Genomic DNA, 27,912 nt, shown 5'->3' with positions numbered 1-27,912 from the left:
AGATTTTTCTACCAGCAGGAGCTTATGTGTTCCAGAGTTCCAAGCCCCAGCAGAGGGCAGGATGCCCTTTCCCATAGAAGCTGAAGGCATCTTTGAGTTATAATTAAAGTGATCATACCTGGGTTTGCCCAGGACAGTTGTTTTGGTACAATTAGTCACTGCAACCCCTTTCACTCACCTAAGTGTCCTGTTTGTATGGTACTTTACATGGGCATACTAAGTGATAATGGAAATCAACCACAGTATAGAACATCTTTTCTATGGGGAAAAAAAATGTTCCAGTTTACGTATGAACTTGGAGACAAAGTGTATAATTAGAGATTGTCCATGTGTGCTAATATCTATCTGGGTCCAGTAACACTGCTTTCTAGCCCTCCCCCTCTTTATTTTGTTTTACTGTTCTGCCTCTGAAAGGATTCTGAAACATCCCTAGAGTTACTATGCCTTTCAATAAACAGTATGCTATAATTCTTCAATTTTGACACTATTTTGGAAGTGTCACAATGAAAACAAGAAACTGTATTAAAGAGTTACTGCGTCTTTCACTCGATAAATACTCAGTACCTACTGTTTGTTCGTATCGGTCTAGGCACTGGTGATTCAGCAGTGAACACAACAAAGTCCCTGTTCTGAGTTTCCCATTCTAGTGACAGTAAAAACAAGCAACAACAAACTAGTATGTATTTATATATTGCCTGGTAGACAGAAGTACTATGGAGAAAAATATATCAAGGTAAGAGAATACAAGATAAGAGGAGGTTGCTATTTTGCATCAGGAAATCAGTGAATGCTTCTCTAGTAAAGTTATGTTTTAGCAGAAATCTGGAGAGAGTAAGGAAACAAATCACATAGCTACGTGGTGATATCAAGAGCAAAGGCCAGAATCTGCTTGGTGCATTTGAGGAATAATTAGACAGTCTGAAGTTAAGAGAGTTAGTGACAGAACAGTGGGAAATAAGACCAGAGAAGGAGCTGGAAGCTAGATCACATGTGAACTTTGTAGTTTTTGTGACAAAGCATACAGGGAAACTCTTAAAGGATGGGGTTCTGAACAGAATTATAAAAATGCGACTTACTTTTAAAGGCTCATTCTGGCCACTATAGTTAAGAATAAACAGGATAGAAGAGTGGGAGGATAAGAGAAAGAAGACTAGCAGACTAGTTAGAAGACTGTTACAATTAGTAATTCATGTTACAGATTATGGTGACTTGGATGATAGGGATAGCAGAAGTGTTAAAAAGTGGTTAAACTCTGGATCTATTTTTAATAAAGTTTTTATTTTTAAATAATTGTAGATTTACAAGAAACTTTCAAAGATAGTACAGAATTCCCATATACCCCTTACGCAGGTTTCTCCTATTGCAATTTTATAGTCCATTTCTCCCAACCAAGAAACCAACACTGGTTTATTAGTATTAACTAAACTCCAGATGTTACATGGACTTCACCAAATTTTCTCATCTACTTTTAAGATAAAGTCAAATAGGATTTACTAATAAATTGTGGCAGAGTATAAGAATGAAAGAAGTGAAGGCTATCTCTAGGGTTTCTCCTGAACAAGTGAAAGAATGAAGTTCTTCAATTTCAGCCTTCTCCTAATTCATATCCACATTTTACCATAATTTTCTATAATGAAAGTAAAAATCTCTACTGCCAAAATTTCAGTTAAAATCTTTAAAAATGAACACATTGCAGAAAGCATTATTTTATGAGTCAGTATTGATATACTGACTCATAAAAGTTTGAACATATCAAACTTTAAAAAAAAAAAAAGATTTTAAAGTTTACTTGTAAACATGAATAATCCACAGTCTGCTCAGACTGAAATTCACAGCAAGACTTACGCATTTAATGATTTTAGAAGGGTAAGAAATTCTCCCAAAATAAAATGTTAATGAAAGCTTATCAATAAAAATGCAGAATAATCTGCATCAAAATGGAAGACTTAGTCACATCTGTAACAATTCACAATTGACAAAAGACCTGCTGACACGTCTTATTTCAAGTATGTTTCTGAAGTTCAAATATCAGTATTTTTAGATTTCAACGTTAAACAATGAAAAATGCTTTCTCAATTCAGCTCCTTTCAAAGAGAAGATGAGTGATGAAAACGAGCACAGGCCATGACAGAGCATAATGGCAATTTTATGCCCTGGCCTTGCCAGGTAAATGGGCTGGAATTTTACAAGATAACTTAAAAAGAAAAAAAAACTAGTTTAAAAACGAAAGAACCAGAGTTTTAGAATGTGTGTGTGTGGCTTTTAATATACAAGTAAATTCATCAAGCCATTATTTGGGTTTTCCTTTAATTCTTCATCTAACTTCTCCCCCTTCCATGTCCATCCTTATCATTATTTCTTGCCCAGACTTTCGAAAAGGAGAGTTTACCTTAGCTTTTTCTCCTACTCACTGTCAAGCAGTCAGGAGAAAAAAAAAGCTTAATTCTTAATTGTGGCTAAGGTATTTACCTCTTTAACCCTCAGTATTTTCATCTGTATAAACTCAATAGAAAGCTCCTCTTACCTTCATCTCAAGGTTATTATGGGTAATGAATTAAATAACATATGTGAAAGTTATTCACAAACTGTTAAGGAGCTCTGACAGGGTATTATCATCATATTACAGCACTGCCACAAAGACATGGTTATGTTAGCAACTGACACAAATTCAAGGACTTTTGTTGCCCAGATCAGAGAACATTGGCATAGGAAAACATTTGGAATATAACCACAACGTACCCCTTTAGCTTTGCCTCTCCATAAAATAATCCACTTTCAACTAACATTACACCAGTGCCATCAAACTCATTAGAGTATCAACTCAGTGTATCATGAAGCCATCAGTGGATTGTGACCATCATTTCATAAAAAGAAAATAGAATGAAATGGAAAATTCTGAGCATGTGGCACATAATAAGGTAAGTTATCATTTTGTGAAATTTTTCTTTTAATGTTGTATGTACATATTACCAGGAAGGGATAGAAAATGTATTTCTTACTCTGAAGTGTAGGCCAAAAAAAAAAAAAAAAGTAGAAATCCCTACACTGAACTCCTTACTCTTCCACAGCCATACTTTCACGGTCTTCAATCATCTAGCCATACTGATAATGTTCCTTGCACCCAGAATGCCCTTCTACCTAAACTTTGAGTCTCCTTTCCTCATCTGAAAAATGGAGATAACACAAATAGTATTTCACAATGCTGCTATGAAAGTTCTTTGTTATTACGTATTAAATGACAAGGCCCCCCAAAATTTTTTTCTGCCCCTTCTTCCTGACTGCAAACCTCTGACAAGGTAAAGAAATATAGTCAGTAGTCTTAAGAACTGCAGGCAAAAGAAAAATGAACCTGGTTCAGTATATGCAAAGCTATAATATCTAGAAAACTAGGAGTTTCCTCAAGCTACCATTCAAATGAAAGAGATCTTTAAGTCAGACCACATATGGAGGGCTGCCTGAAGACAGATTATAACTTATTATTTCCTTGATGTCTGAGGAAAAGCATTATAACTATCAGTGTTATAACAAAGTAGTGCCCTCTGGGTCCAGAGAGATTTCTGGGGGCTCTGTGCCCCTACCACTGTGTTTTAAAGTCATGATATCTGTTTTGTTAATAATTTTCCTATACATTTTCCTTGCTGTCCACTATCATGTTTCACTTTCTGATAAGGGACTGGCCTTTAACAGACTACATGTTCTAATTTGCTATTTATCTTCCGCAGTGTTATAACTCACAAAACCATGTTAGTTAGGAACGACTAAAATGAAAATTAGTGTGTATGGGTGTGGGCCTTGCCCAGAGGCAAAATGAATGTACTCCATACACACAGGTGTCATGACTTCTATGTTGACTGACAGAAGCATTTTGTTCACTTCCAGGTTCTTAACTATGGTAGTTAATTTTCAAAACAGTGTGGTATTTTATCATGGATGAGACTAGATCTCAATTTTAAAAATTATTGGCCTAAATTGAACAACCAACATTTCCCAAGGTAGAGTGTCAAATGAAGTTCTGGCTTACTCTTCAAAGTTCAAACTTTCTACTCAAACTACTGAATAAATGCATACGCAAAAATACTTAAACATGAGCTGGGTACATAAGCACACATTCCTACTTCTCTCAACTCTTCAGTGACTACTGCTTACTCCATATAGCTCAAACTACTTATTATAGTTATTAATATTCAAAACCCTCTATTTTAACTTGTACTGCTCCACTTTAAGAATCTCTACTTTCCAGGTAAAATTCTGCTGGTAATAACTTGTGACTTAATGTTTCCTTTTGTTTGATGTCAACCTAGCACATCTGACCCCACTTATTGTTACTATAATATTTCCACGGTTCATTACTACGAAAGAACTTTCACAAACACTCATCTTGATTTATGCTTCAAGGCCTGACTCAAATGCCCTCCCTGGGATGCTTTTTTTTGTGAATCCTACAAGTCAAAAATAATCTCTCCAACTTCTGAACTGTTTTTTTATACCAGTCACAAGTGGTGCTTCTATAATTATGCCCATTATTTTATCTTTTACTGACCTGCCTTATAGAACAGAAGCTAAATGTTAAGATTTTGGAGTCACTTACTAAATGTCAGTCCTTGAGTAAATGTAATTTACTTAAGCCCCAGGTCCCTCATCTGTCAAAATGTGTTGATAATACCTATATGTGAGGACTAAATGACATGCCTTAGCACAGTATATTGTATGCAATAGTTCAATACTGGCAGCTATTAAAAATTGTCCTCTGTTACAGATCTTAGTTCTTCCTAAAGCAGTCAGCACATGATAGATCCAAGTTTTGGAAACCTTAGGGTGATCTTTGGCTCATCTCTCCTAATATCTCCATGTTCCATTCAGTAACTGATATCTTACAGGTATACTTCTTGAATAAAATGCCCTTTTCACCTATCCATAGTCCTGCCCAGGACTTAATATCTTAACTACTGAAATGGTCTCCTCCTAAGTGACCTTCCAAGCTGCTCCAGCCCTCCCCATCAAACCACACAGTGCAAACAAAATTGATCCTATTAACATAAAAATAATACTCTCATTGCCGAATCCTCTCAACCTACTTCATCTCCTTGTGGCATCTGGCACTCCTGTCCAAGTCCTCCTTTAAATTCCCTTTTCATACTTCCCTGAAAAATATACCAGTTTTCCTAGCGCTTTTCATCTGCCTGTTCCTTAACTGTTGCCATTCCCCAGGAATTGTGACCTGGCTCTTTCTCTCATTCACTCTCCAGAGTCCAACTACCAAATTGGAATTCTGAATCCACTACACACAAGGAGGTATGCAACCTTCTATACTAAAATTTCTTCTTCTGTTAAATAGGGATAACATTATTGCCTATAACTTCAAGAGCTGAAGTTTGTACACTTAGAATACATTACTTAAACTCCCCATGGAGTTAGCACTTAGAATACTACCTGACACATGGAAAATACCAAATAGACATTTCATTATTTTTTTTTCCTTTGGATTCAATCATTACATATGTAGACAACTCCCAAAACCTCTCTATCATGGTATTAATTACATTGCACTACTTACAAATTTCCTCCATTAGACTGTGGGTTCCTTAGAGCAGGTTAATTCTATCATGGCATTATGAGGGGTAACACATAGTAGGGCACTCAAGATATATGCGTGGAGTAAACAAATGAATCCTTCTAGGATCATCCTACCACTTATGCTTCATTCCCCCTTCAAAATCTCACTGCATCCCCCATACTCTCCTGAGTCAGCCCAAATCTTCAACTTGGTGTTCGAGATCCTCTATGATTCACCAATTTCTCCAGCTCCTGTTATTCTTCTTGTGTGCCAGTTAAAAAACTGATAAGACCCTCCCAAATCTTACGCTTTCCAAAAGCCCCAAGGAGGCCAGTCAAATCCTTTCTACTGAAATGGTTAGTCTCCTGCTGTATTTCAACCACTGGCAAACATACTATACAGAATAAGTGACACACCTCAAAAATATTACATGGGAAGGTTAGAAAGCATATAAAAATGATAGATAATAGTTCATCAGCTCCTGGAAAACAGAAATCAGAATTGTAGAGCTAAAAGAGGCCCTACAGGATATATAGTCCTGGACACTTCAAGCAGCATAGTTAAGAGATTTGCTCAAGGCCACACAGTGATCTCCTGCTCACCAGGATGAGAAATCAGGGTCCCAGGCTGTCGGACCCTCTAAGTCAGCACTGGTTCCACCTAACACACCAGGGCCACTCTCTCCCAGTGTGATCACTCGAAGCACTCTCTCCTTCCTCCAACACTGAGCTGAACACACAACAGGATTTACAGGTATACCCATCAAGGAGAAACCAAATCCTGCTGCTCCTTGTGTTTTACAAGGCTCTTGGCAACATATCGCTCATATTCTGATGCCCTTATATCCCAGCATTGGTTTTAGATGGTGTTGAAAGTGTTCAGGCTAAGAACAGGTGCCAGACTGCCTGCAATCAGGCACACTGAAGGACAACTAGAGCTTGGGCATGCTGGGTTTGTAACTAATTTAAGAGACTGGGCTTACATTTATCCTCATGTCTTCTAGTAGACATTCTGCCATGGGGATGTAGCCAAACCAAAGTGGAAAAGGCCTAGCACCTCAGGGCTGTAAGAAGTACAGAAGTTGCCAGGCACGGTGGCTCACACCTGTAATCCCAGGACTTTGGAAGGCTGAGGCGAGAGGATCACGTGAGTCCAGGAGTTCGAGACCAGCCTGGGCAACACAGTAAGACCTCATCTCTACAAAAAAATAAACAAAATTATCCAGGTGTGGTTCCAGCTACTCAGGAGGCTGAGGCAGGAGAACCGCTTGAACTTGGGAAGTCAAGGCTGCAGTGAACCAAGATCACGCCACTGTACTCCAGCCTGGGCAACAGAGTAAGACCCTGTCACCAAAAAAAGTATAGAAGTTTATTCTATATATTCTATATATATGAAGTTTAATCTATATATGGATATAGACCACTGGTTCTTAATGGGGCAGTAATAGTATCTTAATTATACATATATACTGCATGAACACATGTAAGTAAGTCCCCTACCCCAATGATTCTGATGGGAGAAGGGTGAGGATGGAAGCTAGATATGGGCATTTTGAGACATCTTTCAGTGATTTCCAGCCGTGACTGAACCACTGGTTAAATCCTAAGTATCTGAGAGAACAAACCTGCCTAAAAAGGCAACATATACTAAAGCTGATTAATCATGGCTCACATTTCTTAATGTGATTCATAGCTCACAAAGCCCTTACACATGTATTATCTTCACAAGAACCCTGGAAGGTTGGCAATGCAGGCAACACCACTACTGTTATTCTAAAGAGGAAACTGAGGCTCGGAAGAAACATGACTGCCTTGGATTCCAAAGCTTACTGGCAAGAACTGAATTTGGACCTCCTATTTTTCAAATCTAATGCTCTTTTAGGAGAGCTCTAACAACCTGGCAGTAAATGATAAAGGCTGAATGAACTGCAGCCCAAAATCTGATCTAGCATTACTGATGAACTTACAATATGGACTACAGTCCCATCCACTCTCATTTTTATCTTTTGCCTATAGAGGATAATATTTTTTTTCTTCTCTCACTTTCTGTTCTCCTCAAAGCACCAACCACAAAACATCATGTACTAGCTCTACCGAGTGGGGCAAAAATCTTAGGATTGGATAGATGCCAGGAGGCTGGGATCAATAGCAGTTGTGTTTAGAATTCAGACATGTACAACTCATGTTAAAAGCAATTAAATGAGGCTGAAGCCTTCTGATAATATACTTTCCAAAGAAAGCTGTGCTAATATAAACAAATGGATGAGCTTGAGAATACATATCATTTCCAACGGAAGGAAATGAGATAATTTTATGAAATAAAAATCAAATGTGTCTGTAGTAAGGGGGAAAACTAATGCACACAGCTGAAAATCAAGATAGGTAAAATAAAACAATTGGACTTAATTCAAACAGTAATCACCTTATAATCCAAAGACAGATAAATGATAGAATTCTTGATAAAAGAACTTTTAGATCATGTATATACCATTTCTGCAGCATTTTCCAAGTTTAACATTTTATCTGGAATCATAAAAGATTTATTTCCTCAAGTAAAGGTAAAAATGAGGCCACATTAACAAAAAGTGCCTACTTCCCCCTTAATAAGATGGTAAGCTCTTAGTACTGGACCAGACACAGTCCAGGTACATTACAGATGCTAAGTACCTTTAGACTGTAGATGGTGAAAGGAAATAAATAAATATTTAATTCACATAAGATGCACATGGAAAAATAAATAAATAACCAGAATCTATGGTAAGAATGAGGTAAGTCAAATGAATATGCCTACTCATGGGAAGATAGTCACTTCTTTATTAGATGATCTTTCAAGCTTTGTATGTTTCTGAATTTCTATGGTCAGTTACTATTTATCTATTTCAATTTATAAAGTTACAGTAGTCACATGTAATGATCACTCAGACCAATGTCCCTTTCATCACCCTTGTGTTCCTTTATTCTAAATAAATGCCAATTCAATAGCTCTTAGTGTCCTATCAGATAGCATGAAGAGTAGAGATCTCCACAACATTCCAAGGCCACCAAATCACCTCATAAGTTTATAGTAGAAACTAAAACTCACTGGGGTGGGGAGGAGGTTAAATGTCTCTGAACAGCAGAATGATAACTATGCTCCTCCTTATTTAAAAAATACAATTTCTTCATTTTAGCTTACACCAGAGTCAAAATAAAGCTCGTTTTCTCATTTAGGGGAAATTGTTTTGTAAGTTTTAGGAGGTAAAACATCACACTTCTTGGAACAAGGGGATTTTAAAAGAAATGTGTATTCGAATAATATAAATTATTAATTGTCTTTCACAGCTTTCATAAAACATGAATGACTCCAGGGACTAAGGCTCCTAATGCTTCTAGAATTACAAGAGTTATCCATAATATCTTATATTTCTGAATCTACCGATTAAAATATCTAGGCTGAAAGCATATAAAGAGATCTTGCCTACCCCTATCATTTTTTAAAAGTAATCTTTGGCCAAGCTCAGTGGCTCATGCCTGTAATCCCAACACATTGTGAGGCCGAGGCGGGAGGATCACTTGGTGCCAGAAGTTCATGACCAGCCTAGTCAACATAGAGAGATCCTGTTTCTACCAAAAATAAAAATAAAAAATTAGCCAGATTTGGTGGTACGTTCTTGTAGTCCTCGCTACTCAGGAGGCTAAGGCGGGAGGGCTGCTTGAGCCCAGGCGGTCAAGATTACAGTGAGCTACGATAGTGCCACCACACTGCAACCTGGGCGACAGAGTGAGACCTTGTTGATTAGACTGATGAAAGGGAGAGAGAGAGATTTTTTGGCTGGAGTGTGGCGGTGCAATCTTTGCTCACTGCAATCTCTGCCTCCCGAGTTCAAGCAATTCTCCTGCCTCAGCCTTCCCGAGTAGCTGGGACTACAGGCGTGCACCACAATGCCCGGCTAATTTCTTTTGTATTTTTCAGTAGAGACAGGGTTTCACCATGTTGCCCAGGCTGGTCTCAAACTCCTGAGCTTTAATTGAAGTATGGCATACCTCCAAAAAACTGCACAAACCATAGGCTTATAGCTTGATGAATTTTCACAAAGTAAATATACCCCATGTAACTACTACCCAGATTAAGAAATTAGAACACTCTCAAGTTCTCTAGAAGCCCCCTTCACGCCCCTTCCCAGTAATGACTCCCTCTTTTCCTCAAAGGTAAACTCTAACCCCAAATATTAGTTTTGCTTTTACAAAAAAAACCTTTATGTAAATAGAGTATCATAGTATTTACTCTTCTGTCTGGCATCTTTTGCTCAATATCATGTTTTCAAAATTTGCCCATTATTGGATGTAGCAGTAATTCCTTCATATATAACATTTCATTATATGACTATGCCACAATTTATCTACCCCACAATTTAGATTATTTCTAGTCTTTGACAGTGACACTTAGTGCTGCTGTGAGAAACACACTTACCCGTCCAAACGCAAAGAATGGACTTACAGGTGCAAAGAACAGCAAATGTGAGACTTTAATAATGGTCTTGCAAGATCAGGTGTCTGGTAGGCAGGAACGTCCAGGGCAGTCACAACAGGCAATTTATCTAGGCAGGAAGCATCCAGCAAGGGAGAGAGATGTAGGCTGCGAGGCTAGGCCAGTCTCTCCTTTACACATTTTTCTGCCTGCTTTATATTCGATGGCAGCTGATTAGATTGCACCTGTCAGATTAAGGGTGAATCTGCCTTCCCTAGCCCACTGACTCAAATGTTAATCTCTCTTGGTAACACCCTCACAGACACACCCAGGATCAATACTTTGTATCCTTCAATCCAATCAAGTTGACACTCAGTAGTATCAACTAGCACAGTAGAAAACTTATGTCTGTTCTTTTTCTGTGTTCCATCTCTGTTATTTCCTTTTCCCACTGGCTTTTTTTCTCCTTTAAGATATGGAGGAAATGGAGCCTTCCCTTCCTTTTAAGAAATAGTGGCGGCCGGGCACAGTGGTTGATGCCTGCAATCCCAGTACTTTGATAGGCCAAGGTGGGCAGATCACTTGAGGTCAGGAGTTCAAGACCACCCTGGCCAACATGGCAAAACTCTGTCTCTACTAAAAATAGAAAAATTAGCTGGGCAAGGTGGCGTGTGCCTGTAGTCCCAGCTACTTGGGAGGGTAAGGCACAAGAATCACTTCAGCCTGGGAGGCGGAGGTTGCAGTACGCTGAGGTCGTGCCACTGTACTCCAGCCTGGGTGATGAAGTGAGACTGTCTCACAAAAAAAAAGAAAAAAGAAAAAAAAATAGTGGCTTCCTCCTCCTCCTCCTCCTTCTCCTCCTCCCCATCTTCCTCCTCTTTTCTTCCTCCCTACGACTGACTGTCTTCAGTTTTGAATAAGTGTTAGGAGTATGGCTGTTTCTGCTTACATACCATATGGCAGTGTTCTCAATCTTTTTCAGTATAGGAAGACGTTTAACATCAAAGTATTTACAAGATGATAATTCTACAGTGGTATATGTCATTTCAGAAAATACAAGACAAAAAAGTACTCTGAATTTAGCAAAACAAACAAGTTCATATTTTGTTAATCTTAATATAGCCTTTACAAACTTTTAAGCAATGATAATATATATGTATGGTATAATAGATAACTTATTCACTGTATAGTCAATGCTGAGAATTTTAGAATTTCCTAGTAATAACATGGAAAACCCACACAGATTCTTGTACCATAGGCTGAGAATTACTAAAATCAAGTCTTATAATAGTTCTCTAGCCCTGCCTCTATTTCTTCACAAAAGCAACAGGATTCTGAGTTATGAAACAAAACAAGAAGAAGAAGAAAGGAGGAAAGAATCTACATGTTTTTTTCAACTTAGAGACTTTGGTATACTATATCAGAAATTATGATGGTATAATCTTATAACAGCCAGTAATGACTACTAACAGTCAAAAGAATTCCCATCATTTAGATCATTAATGAATGCTAATACATACAAAAATATAGGCAAATGATCCTAAGGATCAGTCTCCACAATCACGATGGTCACATCCACACATACCCACATACACAGTTCTCTACAAAGTAGAGCACGTAACCACTGGAATAACACAGACTCAGCCACATAATGAAACTGACCACAATGATTCAAATACAGTTAATTTGTTCTGCTAGATGTGCCTATAAATCCCTAACTCAAGTATATAAATGTCAAATTATCTCTAACTTGACCTAAGCTGAATAAACCATGATGAAGTATAAAGGGCATCACCTGGATTGATTTACTGTTCAGGCTGTTTCATTGGAAAGGATCTAAATGACCATCCAACTGAGCAGACTATCAGAGCATTTAATAATACAACTATTTTCTACAACATTAACAAAGGGATATATACACACAAAGCCCTTTTTTTTTACACCTTACTCAAATTTATTATGAATCTGTTTTCCTCAAGTTTTATCTGGTTAGTACATTTTGCAAGTTTAATAAAAGAAACAGTATTCTGACTCTAACACCAAACATTAGTTCTCTAAGAAGTATTAGAATAAACACATTCTGATAGAGTCATTAAAATTCTGCCTTAAATTAATCTGGTCTAATACTCCAAGTGTAAAAGGTTTGACTTGTTTCCTGAAAAATTTCCTCTTATTCTCAGAGTTAATGGCTGCCCTGAACAGGTTTAAGATCATCCTTAACACCCACTGCAGAGTCATCAGTGGTCAGAGTCAAGGAGTGCAATCTGACCTGGATCTGAGTGCTAGCTCTCCTACAATCTAACCACATTTGAATAAGGTCACAATTATTCAGGCTACTCATGTTCAATGGCATCAAATGCAACATTCACCATGATACTGCCAACAAAGACATTTTAGCAGGATCCACTTTTTTGGTCAATCAACAAATATTTGTGAGCAAGAAACTGCATCACAGACTGAAGTCACAACTTCCATGGGCATTCAGTTCCAAAGTTGACAGGCAAGGTGAAAATCAACATATCAAATTACCCTAGAATCCCTTTTACCACCCATACAGTACCATACACTCAAGTTTTCCATATGCAACTTGAGGAGCTCGAAGTTAGATAAAAGGAAAGAAGAAAGGCAAAATCAATATGCACATCTTAGGACAACTCATCCTTTAAGAATTTATTAAATTCTTCGCAAATAAGGCATGCGTGAAGGATTCTAATGGGATTCTGATTGCCTACAGAGTTTGCTACATTGTTTTAATATTAAGACTCTATCATCTTAATACAAATTCATGGATTTGTTTAACACAAGATGGGGTAGAAGGGAAGTAGGAACTTGGAAACGGCTGAGTGTGTCAGATACATCCAGTCTGGCAGAATGGAAATTCACTGTATTCTGCAGGCCCAGGTGCTAGACCTCAAGGAGCTTATAACTGACATAGCATTAACATGTAAAATGTTAACTTTAAGAATGAATATAGTTGCATTTCACTGATTCAAATATCTACAGAGCATTTATTATGTGCCATCCATGAAAAAAACTCAGCTGCTGCTCTCAAGGAATTTATAGTCTAGTGATGAGAGACAATCACCAAGTAACACGGCAGAATAATGTACATGAAGTCCGGTGGTCCAGAAAGGAAGAATGTCATGAGTCGGCCTGAAGGAGGCAGAAAAGGCTTCAAAACGGAAACAATTCAGAGTAAAAAGCAATGAAGGAGAAGATATCCTAGGCATAGGAAAAACGTGTATAAAATTTAAAAATCAAGAAGATATGAGAATATGATATGTTTAACAGGTCTTCCTGGGCGGGAAATAATGGTAAATGTTTCCTAATATTTCATTTGTAAGAAAAAATTAAGTTGCTGGGATTCCAGTGAGATTTTATAGTAACTAATAGGAGATGCACAATATTCTGTATCCGCCTATGGTTCTGTTCTGCTTCTTAATATTCTGTTTCTCAATGCAGCCACCTATAAAAGAGAACTAATTGTGGATGAGGAGAGCAATTTCAGGAGAAGAAATATTTACTTGCAACTTCTGCTTCAGTTTTTAAGACTCTCAAATTGAATATTCTTGACTACCTCAGAAATGACCTAGGGCCTAAAGCTTAAGAGTCAACGCTTCAGCGTCATATAAAGCAGATTTGCATCCTGGCTCTGCCATTTCCTAGCTGTATATTCTTGGGAAAGTTACTTCAACTTCCTAAGCTTCAATTTCCTCATCTACAAAATAAGAGATAATAACATGAGTGACCTCAGCACTGTTTGCGAGGAGATGGCCAACTGTGAGCCAGAAAGCCTGCCCTCAGCCAACAAAGCACTGTGATGAGAGATAGGCCAGAGCCAAAGAGAGAGAAGCGCAACCACATCAGCACTATAATTATTGGAGATGCCCTAGACAGGGGACCATGGGAGTAGTTCCAAAAGCAGGAGCCCATAATGTGAGAGAGTCAGAAAAATCTTCATGAAAGGGGTAACATTTTACACATGCTGAGAACAGGCCCAGAAAGATAAATGGCATGTACCCCAGCCACCCAGAAACTTTAAGACATAGCCTGCTTTCTAGATCTCAGCCCAGAGTTCTTACCTTACTACAGGTATTTGCTATTAGTAATTTTCCATGACTAGTCCTTAGATCATGTATCATGGATGCGATTTGTTTTTACTTAGAAAAAGAAAAAAAAAGCAACATACAGAAAGAGCATAGGACAATAAACAATAACAGGGAATGAAGATTCAGGAAACCTGGAGGCATATACCAGTTCTGCCACCAAAGAAGCTATTACATTAGGCAAGTCATTCACTTGCTTTCAGCCCTAACTTATTTGGGTACTTCAAAAGTATTAGCTATGTAGCTATGTATGTATACATTTAAGGAAAACAATATTACAAACAAAAATCTTCCCTGGAAGCTCAAAATGTAAAGAGGAAAATAAAGTTGAGCTGGTCTGGATGAGGACTAAATGGAACCCTAGAGCGTTGCCCAAATAATTTTCTCATGCGGGGGTGGTGGGGGGTGGAGAGGAGAGTCCATAGGTCACTCAATATAATACTAAAAACCACTGGAGTAGATCAGTGGCTGCCACACTCGCTCTTCAATTTCATGGATCAGAAAAAGCTCAAGAAATATTTTAAAGGGGTGAAATGGGTTTTTACTTTGTCAAATAATAAGACTTTTAAAAAAATTATCAGTATTATTTCACAAATGAAAGGCTATTTTAGCACTAAAAAAGTAGGAAGAACAAAATATCAAATGAATAAAGTTAGCTTTGCTTTATGAAACTACTGTTGAGTCAGAGAAAAAGTCATTGAAGACCAGTAGATTAAAAAGTCAGTCCAGGGCATCTCTCAAGTCTATTAGTTTTTTAAGGTTTTTTTTTTTTTTTTTTTTTTTTTTTGGTGGTTTTTTTTGTTTGTTTGTTTTGTTTTGTTTGAGACAGAGTCTCGCTCTGTCACCCAGGCTGGACTGCAGTGGTGTAATCTCGGCTCACTGCAGCCTCCACCTCCCGAGTTAAAGTGATTCTCCTGCCTCAGCCTCCCGAGTATGCTGGGATTACAGACGTGTACCACCACACCTGGCTAATTTCTGTATTTTTAGTAGAGACAGGGTTTTGCCATGTTGGCCAGGCTGGTCTTGAACCCCTCACCACAGGTGATCCACCCATCTCGGCCTCCCAAAGTGCTGGGATTACAGGCATGAGCCACCATGCCCGGCCTAGAGTCTTAAAATTAATTAACTACTACTTCTTCAGACCTCCTATTCTGAGAGCTCTAACTTCAACACTACTTTTCTGTTAGTACAGGGATTACCTTAGGTATTCAAGAAACTATTACCTAAAACCACTATTTGTTAAGTATAAATAAAAACGCAATACAAACCAAAAAATAAAAACAAGTGAAAATGTACGTCTATAAAACTTCAACCTCAAAATGTATGACATATTAATTTTCCCCACACCTAAAAAATACAAACTATAATCATCATTTTTAATATAGTCAAAGCAACTTTTAACTATTTTAAGTGTTTGAGCTCTTTCCTACTCGTTGTTCCTTCATAGTCAGTGTTCAATTTCATCAGCCTCAGACTTTTGTTTAATAAATCATACTTTTGGCCAGTTGCGGTGGCTCACATCTATAATCCCAGCACTTTGGGAGGCCGAGGAGGGCAGATCACGGGGTCAGGAGATCAACACCATCCTGGCTAACATGGTGAAACTCTGTCTCTACTAAAAATACAAAAAATTAGCTGGGTGTGGTGGCACATGCGTGTAGTCCCAGCTACTCGGGAGGCTGAGGCAGGAGAATTGCTTGAACCTGGGAGGCAGAGGTTGCAGTGAGCCAAGATCGCGCCACTGCACTCCAGCCTGGGTGACAGAGCGAGACTCCATCTTAAAAAATAAATAAATAGATAAAAATCACACTTTCTTTTCAAAAGCAGCACAGTAGTGAGATATTTCTGAGGATCTATTTCCTCAAGTTTCAGCACTGTTGTTCCTTTTCCTTACATTTCTACAAAATCATTCCAGCAACCAGGGATTCCTACTAGGACTTGTGACCCTCAAAGCAAAAGGAAATCTAGCTAGATAATGAGGTAAAGCTGTATTCCAGGATTATGTAACCTACCTGAACTCAAAAAGGAATGTGGTCTATTGATCATTGCTACAAGTACTTTTCTAGATCTTAGTTTAAAATCTGTAGCTCATAAGAATATACGACATCTTGTTAGCTAAAGTAAAAACAATTCTATTGTGCACTTCAAGTATTTCTCTGCTAAAGAAAGTTTTGATACCCAAAAGACCTATATTTCCCAAACCACTATTAGGTACCCAGCAAACCTTTGTAACAGTTTCAGCTTCGTATTTATCTTCCATTCCCAATTCTGCACATAATATAATCTAGGCAGAACTTAGATCTATCTTTTAACAAAAAGTCATATCAGATTCCTGAGAGGTCCATTCCAACTTTAGTTTATCCTACTCACACTTTCAAGCAATTTTTCTTAGAAGTACTTTCAATATGCCAGAGAAGATTCATTTCTAAAATTGAAAATTCATATTAAGTTTTCTCTTTTCTGGGAAATAAAGATAATTCCATGAAACTTCATTCAAGCACTTTCCCCAAAATTAAAAAAAAAAAAAATACTGTGTCCTTTATATCCTTCCTTGTATAATAAAATAATGTTTGCTGCATGAAACACAAAACAAGGTAGAAAGACAGCTATGTGAGTCCTCCCTTTCTTACACTTTCAGTTTCTATGCAGTGATTGCTTAAAATAGCTATAAACAGCTATGACTACATTTCCTGGTAAATTAAGTCTGCAAGTACCACATTCTTTGACCATTAAAATATCTTCTGGATAGCTTGTAGTTTCAGGGATCAAAGGGATGCTCTAGCTGGAATCTGACTAAAGTGATTCAGAAGGCAATATCCTAAGTAACACAATGATTAGGTTTACATAAGAGATCAATGAGAAGACAAAGTTTACTCAAAAACTAAGTCACATCTGTCATAAAAGCATACACACTGAGAGAAACCTGATAATTTACATCATATTTCTTCTTACATATCACAGAAATTTGTGCCATCACCCCTTTACCAAGTGTTTCCAAATAATATCTTCTGGGTCTGCTTCCAAAAGGCACCTCAAAAGCCATGAGAGCCTTCAACCCCTGTCACTTTCATTTGAAAGGAAGCTGGGTGCAAAAGGTTGGTTTGAGCTCATTCCTTGGGCTCTGTCAGTCAACCTGAACCTGTCACTGCAGGCAGTCCTCAGTGTCTTGAGGAATGTTTGAGTCCTGGCTGCAAACCAGCCACTGATCCCTCTGGTAATATCACTCTTACAAAAGAGCTGCCATCTCTGAGCACTCAGACAAGGGCTGTGAAATGGAGGTAGCTAAACTATTCAGAGCAATAATAAAACACAGCCTCTGTCTATTTAAAGCTCCTGGCTGAGCTGCAAAGCCATGTCAGCTCTTCTTTCTGTTTAGTCCGATCCTTAGTGGTTACATAGAAATGAGACCTTCTCTTGACAAGAAAAATCTTCCTCCTTTTTTAGATGTCAGGAAACAAACACACAGGACAAACACAGAAGGGGAGTGGAAAATGGAAGGAAGAGTTTGGCGTAAGGAGTTCATTTCAGAGATCAGTCCCCAGTGAAAATGCCTGATTCTGACGACTTCACCATTTTTTCATTTCCCCAGCAGACACAGTATTAAAACCAAATATACACACCAATTTACGGGGGAATAAAAGAAGAGGTTTCCAGGAGGACAGCTCAAGGGTGAGAGCAATTTCTTACAGCTTAAACCATTATGAAAAAAAAAAAAAAATCGAGCATACACCATCAATAAGTATAAAAAATAAATCATATTTAGTAATATATATACAAATATGCATGAATAAACACAAAGGAAATATAGTAACAGGGCTTTCTTCAGCTCTAGATTATATCTTTCATCTTACATTTATATATGCAGAAATGAGAGCTTCTTAGTGAAATAAAATAGGCTTATTTTATGCTGAACATGCAATATTCATAAATATCAAATGCTTTTATTAGATTTAAGATTTTCTTCTTAAATTTAAATCTTTCCCACTACAGCCTCTGAGATCCAGTGTCCCTGCCATGGTGGTTCACGCCTGCACGTTAAAGCATATGCAGAAGCCTCCACCTTATTTAGCAGTCAGGCTGCACATACTGGAGCTCTCGTTTTCGGGCACCTTTGAAGACAGAGTGATATTTAATACTGAATATAAGCAGTCTTTTCATCTTACACTGTAGAATAATTGCTTCCCACTTCAGAACTATAGCATGAGTTATCATCTCTGACTTGCTCTCTAAGTGCTATGGCCAGCATGGAAAAAAAATGACAAAGAATATTATAGGCTTCCTCAAGGGAGTTGGAGCTTTGCTAACTGCCAAGAAGAAATCATGGCTAGTCAGAAACAGCACAATGAGATACAGCATGAAAAATGACATACGTTATTGGGCCCTAGTTCTAGGAAATCATTTCTACTAAATGTCCTCAGAATGCAGAAGCTGAACACTTCTCAGTGATGAACACATTAGATAAAAATCATGGCTGCACATGGACGGTGTTTATAATTGTACATACATACTTGAGGAAAACTGTACATATGTATTTGCTGAAAAGTATCTGTTACAGAATACAGTAAAAGTGGGAGATACAGAATGCTTTTCCCCTAGATTCTAAGAGCTGAACTGATGCTTTCAGAGTTACCAGTTATGAGGTTGGGTTCACACAGGCTGTCTACCTGAAGATGATACAGATGAAACTCCTATCAGGCCTGGCCCACAGAGTCAACTGCCTTTTGTATTTAATAGATGCAAAATATATGGAAAAACGTGGTGGAGTAAATGCGGCAAAGCCCAATAACAAATTATCTTAGGGATTTTTCGTCCTGCACCAGAGGAATACAAGAAAGTAAAGAGAAGGCCACATGGGCTTGAATCCAATTGGAATATCATGATATACAAATAATATCTAAAATCCATGTTGAAAAGAAGAGGATTTAAATTCCATTTTAACATTATAAGCATTGTTCTTGCCAAAATATAAAATGCTTTTGTCAATTCTATCTTAACAGAGCTTGGAAAAATAAATGTATATAAACCCTTACCTTTGCTTGTCTCTTGTTGGCTTCTCTTCTGGCTTCCCTTTCTTTCAGTCTTTTCTCCTGGAGACAAGGAAGAGGAGAAAAATTAGCAGCATATAATTAGGTATAAAACAGACTACACATTCATTACAGTTTTATTTCCTAAAGCTAACTAATATATGACATTCATTTTTCAACAAATGTTTACTGACTACTACTATGGGATTGGCACAAGTATTCATGAATCATTAAGAATGTGTCAGACAGATCTGGAATCAAATCCCAGTTCTATATCACTTACTCTGGCTATGCAACGGTTAGTACTGACTTTCAAACAAAACACACACTAACAAGACAGGTAAAACATAATGTACAATTATACAAGAGACACATTCTAGAGATTACTTGGAATTTCTAGAAACCAAGTTCAATGGAAAGAAATGGAACGGAGAAAAAAGAAAAACTCAGAAAGCTTTTGGCTTGCTTATTATCAAAGAGCTTCTTTAGAAAATGACTGATCTCAAACCTGGGTCTTCATGTGCCAAATCTAGTGCTTTCTGCAATACATTCTAATAAAAATAAAAATGTTAACATTCGGGGGTTAAACATTAACAGATGTGACTTTAAAACAGAAGAAAATAACTAGTATTATTTTAGCAAGCAGCCAATTAAAGCAATAGTGATTATCAAACTTTATCCCTGAATTGGTTCTCTAATGAGATTTTAAGAGATGTTCTGCCACGAAATTAAAATAATCTCAATGCTTCCCCAAGTTTTGGGGAAAAATAAGTTAACGGATGGCAGTTTCTAAACAATTTGTGCCTAAATTAAGTTGGCACCAATTACTGATTTTCTTTGAGGATTAGCAGACTACAAAATATAAGAAAGCAGCAAAACAAGATTAAAGAAAAAATCTGATATAACTGATCATAATTAACACTTCATTTGAGCTGGCTTTAGCTTGTGGATACATGTATTTGTAGCTTTATCTCCCTTCTCTTCCCACCCCACCCCCCATGCAGAGTTTTCCTGTGTTAGACACTGAAATGGAACATAACTATATTTTACGTTATTCTACGAAGATCACAATGACTTTTGAGTGTTTTGCTGCTTAAATTAACATTAAGACTACAGCTATATATCAAGGAACTAGAGAGCAATAAAATTGTACTTTCATAAAAATTTCTTTGTCCATTAGCACATTACTGTTATTTTCTTACCAACAGAAATAGCTCAGAATTACTAAGTATCAACAATGTGCTAGGCATTTCATATAACAATTTGGTTTTTTATCTTTTTAAATCTATGTAACAGAACTTATAAAGGTATTACTATTCCCATTCTATAGATGAAAAATGGAAGATCAAAGTAACTACATAACTTGCCTGATGTCACACATAGTAAGTGATGGACTTGGGACTAAACTGGGCCTGGGGAGCCGAAGTCCTCACTCCCTTAAATCTAGCGCACCACTACACTTCAAACTCCTCCAATGGAACATTGACTTCACTTTGTAGGTTCGTACATAGTATTTGTATCCATATCAGTATGTTTTAGACAAATGTTGCCAATTCTTTTATCATTATAAATAGTCTGCTACCATACAGGTCTTTTCATCCTGATAGCATTTTTTTTTTCTGACAGCATTTTATACACATTACTTAATTAATTTTGCCAGTCTTCTGTGCAGAAGAAACAGATAACTGACCACATTTAAAAGCCATACAAATTTTTGTTGTAATTATTCAACAACTGATCTTCCTCCAACACATCAGTGTCTGAAAATGGCACTTCAAAGTTGCAAAGAATAACTTCGACATATTCACATCAGAAAAATCCTTTCTACTCAAGCAAACATAACCATGCTGGGGTTTTCCATGTAGTCATTTTAATCACAGCAGAAAAAAATGGACAGTTTTCTACTTTTACTGAATTCCAATATTAATTCATTATAGTCATTAAAAGATAGTTTAAATTTCAGCTTTAAATTGGCTATCAAAATTTATACGTGCATGCAAATGAGATAATTTTCCCTTTTAAATTTTCTACCAAAATTTTCAGACGGACAAGAGATATCCAAAGACTTTTACAACATGAAGCGAATGTTACCAAGACATGAAACAAATGCACTAATGACAAACTTTTAATACTGAGTGAAACTAAAAGAAAATAATTTGAAGTGAATCATTAGAAAACGTTTCTTTCTTATCTGAAAAAGCTTTATTAGTACTCTGAAAAGAGCCAAGAGTAAACATCAAGACAGAAGCAAAAGAACTCGAAGTAGATTTATCATAATTCAAAAGTTAGAAAATGAATATATTCTTTGTGGGGGTAGGAAAAAAATAATTTTTTAAAGATGGTTTATGACATATGACAAAACAAAGATAAAAGGCTGGAGTACAATTACTTCAGGAAAAAAGTATAAGTGAATTTTATTAGATTCAGTAACTGAAGTCCTCTTCCCCTTTTAATTAGGTGTGGCTCAAATGCTTTAAATCCTTTATTTTTCCTATTTTATTTTTGAGGACATACTGGTACCAAAAACTATTTTATGCTACAAAAAAAGAAGGCAAAATGTTATCTTTAGTCCTGCCATGCTACAAATGATTAAGTATAAGGGGCGCATGAAATTCAATAATGAAAATCAAATTCACAAGGGAAAGAAAAACAGAAAATCAAATTTCAAGGTATAAAATACTACCTTTATAGATACTATACTTCTTTTGGATTCTCACACACTATAGGTCCTTAGCTTTCAGAAAAGAAACTACCATGAAATATGAATTTCATGAGCAGTCATGACTACTAATTTAAACTTTTTCATTCTAGGGTGATACATGAAAATTTGTAATTTGAAAATAAGACTCATTTTTGGGAGGTTATGAAAGTATAATCCATTTGCATGACTCTCAGGCAGCTGTGTCAGTTTGGTAAGGAACTGACTCCCCAGCTATCACATAAGGAAGAAGGGGACATGTATCTTTACTTCAGTATTAGAATAACCTATTTTTCAAAAAAGAAAACTGGCTTAACAAAAGTGAGCAAAAGAAAGATCATGAGAATTGTTAAGTCCCAAAGATATCCCCTGCCCTCCAAGAACAAAATTCCAGTAAACCTAAATCCTTCCCAGGAACTTAACACAACAAGGTTCTCCGATCTGTTACCTATTTCACAGAGTTTTGCTTGAACGACATTAAAAAGTGGACTTCTATGTATAAATCTGTAACAACTATAACAAGGATATGAAGACAGAATGAGAAAAAAAACAAATTGATGTGGAAACACTGATTCACTAGTTAAATCCTTTGAATATTTACCGAGCCACATGGTAGGCTCTGCATACATATAATGGGCAAAACAGATATAAACCATTGCCCTTTGCAGTTTATAACTTAATCCTATCAGACTCCCTGATTCCACTGGCACCAAACTGCTCCCTGCTCCTCAACCCCCATCTCTACCTACTCACCATCAACCTAATAACCAACCCACCTCTCCAACACCATATGGTTTTTAAAAAAATCCCCAAAAGGAAGCATGAAAATAGATCAGATTTACGTAATTCTGAATACTTGTCTCATTTTTGATGCTGGATATAAAGAGAGCCCAAACACCAAGATATTGAGCTAAATGTCACTAGATGTTATAAGCTCATGAGAGTAAGAACAGAAACCTCCCCAGGCAGACATCTCCAAATGATAGGCAAAGGTTCTGTAGCAACAGGTTGGCTTCCATTTTAATAATAAACCTCGTTGTGACAGTAGAAGGGCTGAAACTAGAAGGAAAAAGGGTTGTAATGAAAAGGATCTTTTATCCTCTCATATAAATAAGCTTCATTCACAATATCCATTTCAGAATTAGGCACCAGATGCTGAGTCCCTTGTTCTCAAGATGACATTTCTGATCTTAATAAAATTTCATAAGGACCATGTGAGCCAGACCAGTCTCTGGCTCTCTTACTTTAGACTCTTAAATGGCCATGGCTATGGAAAAATGGATTCTGGCACTAGTATATGTACATATATAGCTATGCAATGAACATTCAGGAATAAGTGATATTAGTATGAAGTCTTAAACTATACTACTAACTACAACATTTAATTTATTCTTAATTTATTAGAGATCAATGACCTTGTTCTGGAAACATGAAAATTTTCCACTATTTGTCATCTGTTCTTCAAAACCCTCTACTTTTATGATCATCCTCCACCTTTTAATTCACTGCTTCAGTTACCCTCCTGTAAAAGAACATCTGATGGTTTGAAATAGGTAGCAACACAGCTGAATAGTTAAAAAGCATAAAGTTTAAAGAGTAACAAAGACCTTGGGGCAAGAGTCCCAGGGCTGCTGTTTGCAAGCTGCAGGGTTCTGGACACATTACTTGACCCTTCTAAGTCTTAGTTTTGTGATCTGTAAAAATGATGCTAGCTCACTGATTTCAGAAGTTAATTATCAGCATATAATATGATGATACATGTAAACTTACTGCAGGGTCCAGTTAAGCAAGTGTTACTTGTTATTGTTAATATTCTTGTGGCTACTATTCCTCAGATGCCTGATTACAGTTTCCCTCTTTCTTAACTATCACACAAATTTATGGTTAAGTCAACTGGATTCCATGCCAACTTATGTGTCAACAACAATAAAACAAGATAGATTTTCTAAAGTCTTCCTTTAATTCTTTCTTAACTTTCTAATGTTCATGCTGGTAGTAAACGGAACTTAGAGTAATGCTGTACCATCTCTAGAAGCAGTCCAGAGCCACATCTTGACATGTTTATGTTATCTAAATTCATAATCCGATATAGATAAAGCACTCGAATTTCAAGGGAATGAAAGAGTTTCATAATGAATTGTTTTTCTCTATTCTCAGCTGTGATAGCAAATATTATCACCTTCAGTACAACTCATCTTTCAGAACTAAGAATGATGACAACACAGAGCAGATTTCCACTCCACTGAAGTAAAAATCATTCAAAAACAGGATCCATGGCCTATCTTTCAACAGTTCTGACTGAATTATTAGAAAACACATTGCTTCTATGTAAGAGTAGCATTTTGTCTTTACAGTTTACTAGTTTACTAATGGTTTCATATGCAAATGTTACAGCTTTTGCTGTATTTTTATTTCCAATGATTGATTCCAGAGGTTCTAAAGAGAAAATAAAAATAACAGACCTATTTAAGCACAGCTACCTATAAGTGCCAGACAAAGCTGAAGGCTGGGGTGGTCTCAGAAGAAAGCGGTGCTTAAAGGCTACAACGACAACTCATGAAGAGCAACGAAAGCTGCTAAATGACCCAAGGCAGTTACAGAAGGATCCCTGAAGTCCAGAGTAGCAGCTATGAATTTTGGCAAGCAGGCAGCTTGAGTTCTACTCCCAGTGATGCCATGAAACTATATGGTTTGGTTTGGTTTGGTTTGTATTCTAAACCAGTTAGAACCTTCAGACCTCTTATATACAAGGGAATTGAAATTCGTATGTCAAACAGATGTCTGCACTCTCATGTTTATTGCAACATTATTCACAATAGTCAAGATGTGGAAAAACTGAAGTGCCCATCAACAAACAATGGATTAAATAAATGTAGTATATATATGTACAATGGAATACTATTCAGCCTTAAAGAAAATACAGAATTCCGTCATTTGCAACAAGAAGACGTTTAGCGGAGTGAAATAAGCCAGGCAGACGGGCAAATACCACACGATCTCACTTATCTGTGGAATCTAATTCATAGAAGTAGACTTCATAAGAACTCATAGAAGTAGAGCGTAGAGTGGTGGTTACCAAAGGACTGGGTGGAAGGCATGCAGGGGAGATGGGCAAAGGGAAGATGTTGGTTATAGTGCATAAAGTTTCCATCAGACAGGAGGAAGCAGTTCTGATGATCTATTTATTGCACAGCTTGGTGGCCATGTTAATAATAATGTATTGTATACTTCAAAATAGCTAAAAGAACGGATTTTGAAAGTTCTCACCACAAAGTAATGATAAATCTTTGAGGTGATGGTTATGTTAATTAGCCTGATTTGATTATTGCACAACATATACATGTAATGACATATCTCATTGTACCCCATACATACAATTATGTGTCAATTAAAGATAACATAAAATTTTGAAATAAACAATAAATGTAAAAAAATTTTATAATTCAGTTTTCTAAATCTTTAAGACAAATATTTACTTGAATCACATTAGAAATTATATAGCCTTCAGAATTTGGTAGATGAAAATATGATTCAAAGACAGGTGCAATAGTATGAGGGAAAAACAAGTAGGACAAAATGAGTAGCTGAGTCCTACTATACTAAGACTGAGTGCACATGCAAAGCTATGATTCAAGACTGTCAACTTTTAAACACAAGAGCAAACAACTACTTCCAAACAGAATCATTAAGACTAAATTCACTTACATATTAAATATCCTATCCTTTAAACCAAATACATAATAAAATATTTTGAACATACTAAAAAAAAATGCCAAGGCTTACAAAATCTTCTACAATTAATATACATTAAAAGAAATGTGTCAAATACGGGAGCACGTGATAGGTTTTACGAAGTTTTTTTTCATATGCAAAATTCATTCAGGCACATCCCTTATTCACAACTTTGGGCCAAAAGTTTCGTCACCTTTTTCTGTCTTCCGGAAGTAAAGCTTCCCCTAGACCCTGTTGTTAGTATTTTCAATATTCTTTGGGGACATACAGTTCTTCTCAATATACTTTCATAGAAGTAACAAAATTATGAGTGACAGCCTCAAAGGGAAACAGAATTATATTTGCCCAAGGCAAAACCCTACACTAAAAGAACTAAGAATTGTCATTATAGTAGTAGTATACTCAGTTAGGAAAAAAACGTGACTTCAAAAACTAACAATGTGTTCAAGTAAAGCAATTAATCAAAGCAAAGTAATTTGTGCAGGATTAATAATATATTTAGTTTTTAAAGTAAAGTTTTAATAGTTACTGGAAATAAGTAAAGAAGAAAGTCTTTGTTTGTTTTTTTTTGAGACGGAGTCTCACTCTGTCGCCCAGGCTGGAGTTCAGTGGTGCGATCTCGGCTCACTGCAAGCTCCGCCTCCCGGGTTCATGCCATTCTCCTGCCTCAGCCTCCCGAGTAGCTGGGACTACAGGCGCCCGCCATCACGACCGGCTAATTTTTTTATGTGTGTCTTTTAGTAGAGACGGGGTTTCACCGTGTTAGCCAGGATGGTCTTGATCTCCTGACCTTGTGATCCGCCCACCTCGGCCTCCCAAAGTGCTGGGATTACAGGCGTGAGCCACCGCGCCCGGCAAGAAGAAAGTCTTTTCATCAAGTAAAGCAAGCAACCTGACTTGTCAGGGAGAAAAAAATTACAAATCAAAATTTTATTTTCCAAACAGTTAAGGATGATTTTATTCCCATGTCTTAACTAGATCTATGGAGCCAGAGGATCTCACTGACATCTGGCACTAAGTCCCACTCCTACTCCCTAATTTTTCAGATTAGGAAAGCAAAGTCCCAATCAGTGACTAGTAATCCAAACTGGACTGGGTATAAACTATAATTACTTTTTCACCAACCTAGTAATTCCACACTGAGGACTCAAGTACAGGTTATTCCACAGTACAGCACAGTATTCTTCCCACCAAACATCACTGCTTCACTTTCCCAAATGTGAAGATGTGCCACTTAAGAAAACATTCCTTATTTCCTGGGTAGAAATCCACTCTATGACAGCTTGGTGCATAAATGATTTGAGTGCCCATATTTGTGCCTTATGTATGCTATTGCAGTAAACATGCTAATGCTACAGTATTCACAAATGCAAAGTTTTCTCTAATACACACAAATAGATATGTGTGTTTACCAATAAAAATACTACAAAATCAATCATGTATCAGGTAACATTCATATTAGTCGAATAGAGAAAACTATTCTAGTTATTTCTTTGTTTCTTTGTGCTTTTTTTCCAGGTAAGATTTTCAAAATCCTATTTGGAAGGGATGTCTTGTGCAGAATACACCTATTTTCCATAAAATAGAAAGTTGTCACTTTAAAAAAAAAATACTGTGACTCTTGTAGTCACAGAAGTACTAATTTCAAAACCAGCTATATGTAAAGTTCAAGTGATTTCTCTCACAACTTTGTCAGCCCAAAACTGTTCTGTTCAACCTTGCTATGAGATAGTCAAGGAGACAGTCTAAAAAGATCACATGCTATGTTCTAATAATGATGCAAAGAAAATCATTTACAAGCTCAAAACTAAGTGAAAATGGAAAAGTGTACAACAATACACCTTTCATATAAGAAAAAATATGTATTCCTATTTATTTCTATTTGCATAAAGAAAGTGAAAGGACATGTTTAAAATTAAAAGTAGTTAGCTATAAGGGTGTAGGTATGAATAAGACAGACAGATATAGGCAGAAGCATGAATTCTCAATGTGTAATTTTTTTTTTTTTTTTTTTGAGATGGAGTCTCACTCCTGTTGCTCAGGCTGGAGTGCAGTGGCACAACCTCGGCTCACTGCAACCTCCGCCTCCCAGGTTCAAGCGATTCTCCTGCCTCAGCCTCCTGAGCAGCTGGGATTACAGGTGTTTGCCACCATGCCCAGCTAATTTTTGTATTTTTAGTAGATGGGGTTTCACTATGTTGGTCAGGCTGGTCTTGAACTCCTGACCTCGTGATCCATCCACCTCGGCCTCCCAAAGTGCTGGGATTATAGGTGTGAGCCACCATGCCCAGCCAATGTGCAATTTTTTATCTTGATTTTTGAGCCATGTGAATATATTATTCATTCCAAAAC

The 27,912-nt window shown here is 37.0% G+C and overlaps 1 protein-coding gene across 2 annotated transcripts in view; it reads right to left on the bottom strand.

Annotated features, from left to right (window-relative positions):
• The window catches only part of DDX10 (DEAD-box helicase 10), a 282,375-nt gene that overhangs the window by 69,724 nt on the left and 184,739 nt on the right, over nt 1-27,912 (bottom strand). For both annotated transcript variants that reach the window (XM_054523817.2, NM_001133335.2), the window contains 1 exon segment: nt 19,137-19,193. In XM_054523817.2, the coding sequence (XP_054379792.1) occupies nt 19,137-19,193 (57 nt within the window).

The sequence above is a fragment of the Pongo abelii genome, chromosome 9, assembly GCF_028885655.2.
Source record: "Pongo abelii isolate AG06213 chromosome 9, NHGRI_mPonAbe1-v2.0_pri, whole genome shotgun sequence".
NCBI classification, from domain to species: Eukaryota; Metazoa; Chordata; class Mammalia; order Primates; family Hominidae; genus Pongo; species Pongo abelii.
Note: the sequence above shows the minus strand (reverse complement) of the source record. Positions and strands in the feature narration are given on the sequence as shown.